At 46.1% G+C, this 9237-nt stretch overlaps 1 protein-coding gene, 1 non-coding gene and 1 pseudogene across 2 annotated transcripts; 2 read left to right on the top strand and 1 right to left on the bottom strand.

Annotated features, from left to right (window-relative positions):
- The first annotated feature begins 1487 nt into the window (after positions 1–1487).
- LOC119339268 (protein MKS1-like) lies at positions 1488–2563 on the top strand. Its single transcript, XM_037611388.1, has one exon. It carries the CDS (start codon positions 1624–1626, stop codon positions 2236–2238), a length of 615 nt encoding a protein of 204 aa, XP_037467285.1. The 5' UTR covers positions 1488–1623; the 3' UTR covers positions 2239–2563.
- Positions 2564–3226: 663 nt separating this feature from the next.
- TRNAP-AGG lies at positions 3227–3298 on the top strand. Its single transcript has one exon. It is a non-coding gene; the product is annotated as a tRNA-Pro (tRNA).
- Positions 3299–5796: 2498 nt separating this feature from the next.
- Positions 5797–8238, bottom strand: LOC119339053 (annotated as a pseudogene).
- Between the last annotated feature and the right edge of the window lie 999 nt (positions 8239–9237).

The following is a 9237-nucleotide window of genomic DNA, read 5'->3' as shown; positions in this document are numbered from 1 at the left end:
CTTCAATCAAAACCTATCTGTGTGTTAAAGCCCCGTAAACCTATAAATGTGTAGCATTACTCGTATGTGTGGTGCATATACTTTTCAAGATTTAACTTTGATCATCAATTAGGCCAACAATACATAAATCATGTTATTGAAAATTATACCATCGAAAACTTCTTTCAAATACGAATTAAGTGGTATAATGTTTATGGCACATAACTCATATTTCATTGGTTAAGTTTACGGTCATAACTTAAATCTTTAAATGCGTGCGCACCTTATATTCTGGAGCATAGTATCATTGTGGTATTAGGAGATTACTATAGTGTTGCAGTTCAAATGAAGTTTTTTCCTTGGGAAATTAAAGAATTTTATTTTGAAATTTAGGTAAATAGTTTCTATAACAACAACAAGGAACAGGAAAGGGAGAAGCGAGCTTGAGCCCTTCAAACCCATTATGTATGCCCCAATTGGCACATAAACTAAAGGCAAAAACATGAAAGCACCAAAGTGTTGGGTGAACAAAGTTTAACATAAATTACATGGCCGATGGACGTCGCAAGGACCAACAATACAACATCGACTAAGCAAAGGAATGGACATTGTCCACAATCTAGATCAACAACCAGCATGAGAAATTAGTCAAGAGCCACAAACGGATATTCAAGCATCACCCCATCCATGCATGCACATGCACATCATGTTCACAACATTTGAAAGGATCTTGTCATCACCTTGCTGCAAGGCATCCATATCTTCTCGCTTCTGAATATTTGTCCAACATAGTAGATACAAACATGCAAAGAGCATAATCTCAAAGGCACTTTTGATAAGGATTTCGTCAAAAGGCTACTTTGTTGTGCACATTCTAGATTGAGAGAACAACAACGTACAAGATTTCACCCTTAAGGGAAAAAACATATGTAGCAATGTGTTGACGCTTAAGCACCTCCTTAAGCGTTGCCTTTTCCAACAGATGGTGTGAGTAGATTTTTTCCATTCATTTACTTCTGTCTTGAAGCTGAGATGGGAGAAAAATGTCCTCTAGTCCTTCATCCATTCATGTGAATCAAAGGGGAGACCACACTCTGGAGTAAAATTTGAAGAACAACATGACACATGTGATAAGCAATTCAAACTATTCAAAATAGTAAAATTTGGAGAAGAATGAAATATTGACCCGAACAATAGGCAACGGGTGGTGGCTACCAAACATCATATTTCTCAGTAAATAAAGCCGGGGTATTGCACTTCAAATGGGATTGTTCTAGCAGTAAAAAAGAGAGAGAGAGATGATGCATGTGTCGACGATAGAGTCATAGAGCACAACTAGGGCTGCGGAGAGAGGCGACTACACAGGATGGAACACGAGGCACGTGCCACGCCGCACCACTCTTGTCTCATTCGATTTTATAGCCTTTAAACGCCAGGAGGCGAGGACGCTGTCCATGGCTATATAAGCCATTCTGCGCCCACGGATGATAAAAGATCGGTACGTTTAACCTCTTGCTGTCCCCCTCAGATCATCCGCGTCTGCCTGCCTGCCTGCCTCAAAGTCGCACCTATCCATTACCCCCGGCCAGTAGCTATCCGTCCGTCGTCGTCGCCGGCCCGTGCGCGCCCTTCTGTTCTACCCCCATGGCCACCACCACGAGCTACGACAACGCCGACGTCCGGCACAGGGCCCTAGGCGTGCACGCCGCGTCCCGCAAGATCGGCAAGCCGGCGCCGTCGTCTTCGCAGGCGCAGCAGCAGAACCGGAAGCCCGTCATCATCTACATGGTGTCCCCCAAGGTGATCCACGTGGAGGCCCACGAGTTCATGTCGCTCGTGCAGCGGCTCACCGGCCCTGAGGTCGCCGGGGAGGACGGGCGGGAGAGGGCGTCGACCTCGTCTTCTTCCCCGAGGACCGCGACGGACAGGGCCGGGAGGGCGGCCCAGCCTGTGCGCGTCAAGGCCCGCGCCCTCAACCGGCCCGGCCCCGCGGTGTCCGTCTCGGTGACGGCCACGAGACAGCAGCAGCAGAACGTGCCGCCGTCGTGGGCGGGGCCGTCGCCGTCGCCAACGACGGGGTTCCTGTTCCACGACCTCAGCCCGCTCCGCGGCGGGGCGCTCAAGGGCGAGGCGCCCATGGTCTCCCCGTGGCTGCACCAGACCAGCGACCATTTCTTGAGCCCCGGCGGCGCGTCGGCTCTCGGCTCGCCGTCCGGCTTCCTCGACATCTTCGGGCCGCTCTCATCTCAGCAGCAATGATCGGGTCAACCCTCAGCCGACGGCGACATGGTCAGAAGTCTTTACCAACTCAATATGCATTAGGGTTTCTGCATGATGAACACGCATGCTCGCTCGCTCGCCTCACACACGAGATGATCAAATTGGCCCCATGTTGTCTAGGCTGGTTCGGCAAGCTGTAAATTAATAGTAGTCTAGGTTCCTGCAGTATTGATTTTATGTGTTTGATTTTGATTTTTTTTACCTTCTTTGCATGCAGTTCTTGCTGTACATTAATTGTAATAACCGGTGCACCCATGAGACATGAAATTGATTTGTTTGTTGATTCGTTTTAGCTGGTGCTGCAAGCTGTGATTGACAGGAGCAGCTGGTTAACTAATGCATTAGGCGCTTGAATTGACAGAAACATATATGCAGAAATGCAAGATATATATCCTGGTGCTTGACTGACTAGCTAGCTGGACTGCACATATGTGGTTCCACCTTCCCCGTCGTGTACATGCGAACCACTTCTGCTAGAAGAAATTAAGCGTGTCGTATTTAATTCACCAGCGATACGGTGATCTACAGCTTGATCACCGTGTATGTGTATTTTTCTTATAGTTGGCATGCAGTGATTTACGCGGCATTAGTCTTTCTGTTCAGGCCTGAACCCTGAGGGGGATTATACATTAAGACGAGCTACGTATTGCATAAATGCACTTTTTTTTCCTTTAAGAGCGTGAAAATCAAACTTGGTGATACTGTTCACGATCTTAGCTCTTCTGCTAACCACTCAAGGGATCACAAAAACCTGTAGGTCAAGCCCATGCAGGGTTGCACAGAGATCAAAGGCAGTGCATATATATACGAATTACTTTTGCTGACAACACCGGTAATTGATCGATGTGTCTTTTCCAAAGAAGAAGTAACGTAGTACTAACATTGTAGTTGACAAAAAAAAAAACATTGTAGTTGACACCGTGCTTATCTGTTTTAATAGAGTGACACAGTAATAATAGACACTAAAGGGCATTTGGTCTAGTGGTATGATTCTCGCTTAGGGTGCGAGAGGTCCCGAGTTCAATTCTCGGAATGCCCCTATTTTTTTCCTTACTCCCCAAACAAAATCTTTTGTTTATACTACCTTCAACTTCCTCCCCAGCTCACTGAAAGCAGTAGTTGGGGCTCCGATCTTTTTTCTGCGAGGGCAGTTCTTGGCTCGTTGCAACGATTTAGTTAGTGCCTCCCGTTTGGACTTTACGATAGAATTGAACAGCTTGTGCAGATCTATTCAAGCTGCCAGTACTGTCTATACTCCATATCCAACGCGGTTCCACTGACAACGTACTGCTCACCAGTTTACAGGGAAGTGCTCCAATGACTGCCCAACTGTTACTACAAAAGAAATTGCAGATGCCTCCGACGTGAACTGCGGGCAGCAACATGGTTGCGCTAGTCGTGGACAGCAGCTCTTCGGTCTTCACAGAAGGCCGAAGCCAACCGTCCGTCCCCTGATCTGAACTTATACTTTGCGGCAGGAACTCCCACGCCTGCTGTGCGCCCACGATCAAAATCGAGGTGGTGCGCCGAGGCAGCAGCGACTTGCCATCCAACGTGTTGACACCTGCAGCTAGCTGCAGGACGATTCGTATCTAACGAAGGTAGTTCTATTTCTATATCTGACTAGTTGAACGCCCGTGCGTTGCCGCGGCATAAAAAAACAATGCTTAAACATATTTTCTAATTAAAAAAAGTGTGCTATAATCAAATGTAGTTCTTCCATACAGCAATAAAATCATTCTTTGACCCCGCTCATTTCCCCCTCGGCAATTTTCATATCTCGTTATCGGCCATCTCCTTGCAAGAAAATAATTAAAGCGTCATCTTTCTTTCTCCCCTACACTTCTTCCTTCCACCTTCATTATTGTCACCATCTCTAAGCACTGCTTATAAATCCCGTACTGGTACAAAATATTATTATTTCATCAAAGATTTTTGTGATGCTCTTTTTGACGGTCAGTAATTTGAATAGGCGCATGCGAGATATGGGACTGTCGAAGAGGTACGCGAAGAGGGTGACGTGCGAGGAAAGGTACAGACTCGCTACCGCGACGCGCCCCCCGCGCGCGTCATGGGAGATACCCTAGCGCTGCCGGCGGGCTTCCCCTCCTCCTCCCTCCTCTCCCTCGCCGCCGCCAGAGAGGGCACGCCGGGCGAAGCCTAGTAGGCGCTGGCGGCGGCGGGGCTGCCTTGTCTCCTTAGCCAGGGCCTTCGGCGCGGGTCGAGGAGGCTGCCTGGGATGCGGCGCTGGCGGCGGGCGCGGCAGCGCGGCGACGAGCTAGAGCCTGCTGGCGGTGGCTTCGTGGCGGCGGCGTGACCGGCGCGGCGGTGGCGGGCGTGCCTTGGTCGCTATCATGGTCGTTCCCTTCTTGGGGACACCATCTTGGAGGCCTGGTTCCGTCGTTCCCGTCTCACCTCCCTTCGGAGGAAGTCTCCGGTGGCTCCAAGCAGTTTGTCCTCGCGCATTTGTAGTGGCTTGATAGTCGTTGGGGTGCTGTGGCGGTGCCCGGCACCTTTGTATCTCGCCTTGGGTGTGCGTGTCGTGTGCGGTGGTGGTGTGAGTTTGTATCATGGTCCTTGTGGTTTGGCGTTTTATATATAAAGCAGGGCGAAAGCCTTTTTTGGTAGGAGGGTGACGTGTTCGAGTTAGCTCGTGATCTCCCATGACGACGATCTTACAACCGCTATCTACACTCCATCTCTTTCTGAGATGGAGGAGGCGGCGCCACAACAAGAAAGGGAGTATGGAATTTCCTGAAGTCCATTGTGTGTGATCAAAACAGCCTTGTACATATACCTTTTGCAGTTCTCCGAATAGATGATGATTCTATTATGTCATAATATGCTCTTACATAACCACAAAAAAGTATTCCTGGAAGTTGAGCCAACCAGACACCAAACAATACAGCGTGTCATCCGGCGCTTGCACGCCAGACCTCGTACCTGCTCGCTGCATCTTCCCATAGGGGATAGGACTACTGCAGTTTAGGACAGTTGATGCTTTGTTCATTTTACTTCAGAACTTTATGCTCTTGCAGATTGTCGAGATTTTCTGTTCTACTTCCTCCGTTCCGATTTACTCGTCGTGGTTGAACTAAAACCACGACGAGTAAATCGGAATTGAACTAAAACCACGACGAGTAAATCGGAACGGAGGGAGTAGCCATTAATATGCCATACTGTTTGTGAATAAAAACTTATGGTATTTGGAGGATTATTTGCTTAGCCTTTTTTATTTGTGCTCCCTTTGTGAGCTGTACTCCAGATTACAGACTTTGTATTTTGCTGAACTTGTTTAATAATAGGGTCGCATGCATCTTTCGTATGCAGAGGCCAGGGGAACCTCCTTTTCTAAAATAAATAAAAAAAAGGCAGGTGCTGTATCTATTAGAAGAAGAGAAAGACAAAAGGTTCTGGCCGAAGCCCAGTTACAGAATACAGTAGTCAAGATTAGCCACCTCTGACAAAAGCTAGCTTTCTCAATCTCATTATCTCCTGGATCCTACAGATCCTATCATAAACCCCTAAGCATTTATGCTAAAAAACACGCATTTCTATCTTTCCAAATCTGCCAAAGGGTGTAAGAAAAAAATCCACGTATTTGTCAAAGGTAAATTTTAGCCGTTTATTTTGGAATGTGTTCCATTCATCAAGCTGATTTGCCTCAATGTCAACAAGCAAGTTGATGAACCAAAAAAAATGACCTTGTGTAGCATCCTTTTGGCAAGTGCCAGCATGAGCAAAGCATATTCTTCTTAGCCTCAACGACAAAGTCTTTTCTTGGACTCTTATGTTGCAATCCAATATTCAGGGAATTAATTACTCTGTTCCAATAATCCCTAGTTTAGTGCATAAAAAATATACCTTAAAAAATTCTGAAGTGTGATTTGTATGGTGGCACTCATAAAGACAGTAAAGGCTGTCAAGCCTAGCCAACCTTCGAATCAGGGAGCTTTTGGAAATCAGATGGCCTGCATAGACAAGAAAGGGAAAATACACCAGTGGTGTTGTAAGAAAGATTAATCATAGGTAAAGTGGCAATTTGAAGGAAACAATAGCCTACCATACAATGCAAAAAGAGGGACCCTGTAAAAGCACACGAGTTCATCTTGCGTCTGCCTTCATAGATAAGAGAAAACTTCTGGGCCATCCACAATCTCTTGAAATAGGTGAATGACATGCAATTTTTTTTACCACATAGAATACAAGGATGCTACTTATTTAACAATAATATGAGCAGAACACACCTACCGGAACTGTGTGCCAAAAAAATTCACCTTGGCATAATCATCTAGTCGCTCGTTAATATCCAACTTGAAAGGAGGAAGATTCGTAGTTACAGTCGATGCCAAAACCTGAAATTAACTGATATTGTTTTGTGAAATGGACTGGCCATTAATTCAGAAAAATACCCCATCCAAGTCTTGACATTTACAGTTATTACACAATAAACTGGCGGGGTGACAGACCAAGAATCGCTGCTGGTTCCTTTACGCCCAGTCTTTGCCAAAACATGCGCACATCCAAGCAGTTTAATTTCTAATGATCTCCCCTGACACCTAAGCAATATGCTATAGAAGATAGTTGGCTATGTCACTGAAAGATCCTTCATTTTTCATTTTTTGCAAATCATCCACACCACATCCTGTGTGTGGTTGAATATTACCACTCCTTGATTAACAGTTATGTACCATCTGCATGATTTCATTTTTCCTTTTTCATTTTTTACATTAACAGTTATGTACATCTGCATAATTTCAGTCAATTGGATTTCGCATGACCAAACATAAACAGATTCAAATCAATAGATTAAGATAAGTAACAAAGCTATACTCGATGCTCAATAAGAATAACCATACCTTGGGATCCTTCCCATTCAACAGGGTCTTTCCAGTATAGCAACTTAAGTACTTAACCTTTACATGTTTAATGCCCAATCTACAATAGTCTTTTAGCTGCAATCTACAATATTTAGTTGTGAGTAAAAAATATCATGTGTTACCGATGGTACAAAAATAAAGAAGCAGGGATGATACATACTGGTTTACGACATGAGGAAGCACTCTTGAAGCAAATGCCCTACGAAAAATATCCGTGAATTCAGAACTTAACTCACCTATCCCCAACACGAGGGGAGCTCTTTATCTTTGAAAAGCTTGTTGCTAGATGCTTCCTTTTGGTTGATAACCTACAACAGTTTAACGGGTCTTATTATGTTGTTTCCACAAGCCATACGAAATTCTCATGTCACATAAACAATAAATAGAACTGCTGATAACAACATATACAACACGTTCGGTTCGGGCAACATAACGTATTCAGTTTAGTGTATCCGGAAGCGTTGCTTCCGAATATTTTTACGTAATACCTCCTTTGTTTAGTTTGTGGAATCGAGTCCTGATTTTAACCCGGCCGGTTCGTGCGGTTATTTCAACTCTGCGAAGTGCCATATCAGAAAGCACTGTTATGGAATACATGGCGAGGGAAACCAAAGCTGGCTACGGTTTCGGAAGTCGCTGTATTCGGAAGCCACACTTTTTGTCCAAACCAAACACGCCGATAAGTTATTGAACCTTGATTCCTGAATTAGGAGCAGCCTCAGATATGATGTGTGTATCACTTAACAGAAATCCTCTGCCCAGCCTCTCAAAAGAAAATCATCTGCCCAACAACGTGGAACTTTCTAGACCCTCTAGCGAACCTTGATCGATGACACACACAAAATTTATATCGATGAAAGGAAGGGAGATAACCTCGACTCGTAGACATAATTCTAACTGATTATGCTATACCTGATCCATAAATCTCTTCCGGATTATTGGGCACCCAACTGCAAAAACACAGTAAATAAAGCATAACTGGACCTGTAGTCACAGAGTGAACTTACATCCTCAGCTCGGTGGAGCTTGCCTGTATATCTCCGTTGCCTACTCCCCAATCACCACAATGCGTGTCTACAGAGGGAGTACGGGAGACCATGGCTGCTACTGTAGTCTACAGAGGGAGCACATTGGAGAGACAGATGCGCCAGTAGCATTAACCATGGCTGCTACTGTATGATGTAGCCCCGGCGAGGAGACGGATGGCTGCTACTGTATGATGTAGCCCCGGCGAGGAGACGGATGGCTGCTACTGTATGATGTAGCAACGGCGAGGAGACGGATGCGCCCTGGTGCATTAGACATCGAGGGGAGGAAGATACGTAGGGAAGAAAGGCCTTCACCTTCGGTCGCTAACGGCGCAGCCACGAGGTCACCACACCGAGCTGATGCTTTATCCCAACACTTCATATTCCTTCTAATCCTCACCTCGGTTGCTTCATAGTCGCCTCGCCGCCGTCTTCATGCCTCGCATGGACTGTGGGCCAAGATTGAAGCCGCTGGAGAGGTCAAATATCGAGGGCGAGGGAAGGGCGGACACGCTAGGTACGATACGACTGTTCAAGCGGCAGTTACGACGAACAGTTTCCGCCTGCTGGACGGCAGTTACGACGCGTCGTCGCCGCCTTCCCGCCTGCTGGACAGCAGGGCCGCCGCCGCCTGGGGTGCTGCCTGCCTGAGGCCGTCCGCACCGACGCCCGTCTTTCACCCCTCGGTTCGTCTGTTTGCCCCTCTATTCTTTCTGTTTTCAGATACATGTTGCTTCATGTTCATTTCAGCAAATACACAATTTCAGCAAAGCTGCTACCCAACTTGATGGAAACATAGTTTACTTTGCATTACCTCAACTTTTCTCACCTTTAAATTTAGGTGATTACCTAAACTTTGCATTACCTCGACTTCTCTCACTGTTATACGGATTTCACTCTTCAAGCAGATGGAACAAACTCATTCCAGTGATTCTCCGTCGCTGTCAGAGAATCATGATCGTCCCCAGTTTACGGACCTTACAAACAATTTTTTTTAGAGAAAAAGGGCTTTTGGCCCCGGCCCCACTTTGTATTACCAAAATGAAACCCCAGTATTCAGACATCCTGTT

This window comes from Triticum dicoccoides, chromosome 7B, assembly GCF_002162155.2.
Source record: "Triticum dicoccoides isolate Atlit2015 ecotype Zavitan chromosome 7B, WEW_v2.0, whole genome shotgun sequence".
Taxonomy (NCBI): domain Eukaryota; kingdom Viridiplantae; phylum Streptophyta; class Magnoliopsida; order Poales; family Poaceae; genus Triticum; species Triticum dicoccoides.
The sequence above is the reverse complement of the archived record's forward strand: the minus strand, read 5'-3'. Positions and strand labels throughout refer to the sequence as shown.

Coding starts and splice junctions, on each gene's coding strand:
- LOC119339268 (XM_037611388.1), top strand. CDS start 1,624: ATGGCCACCACCACGAGCTACGACAACGCCGACGTCCGGCACAGGGCC.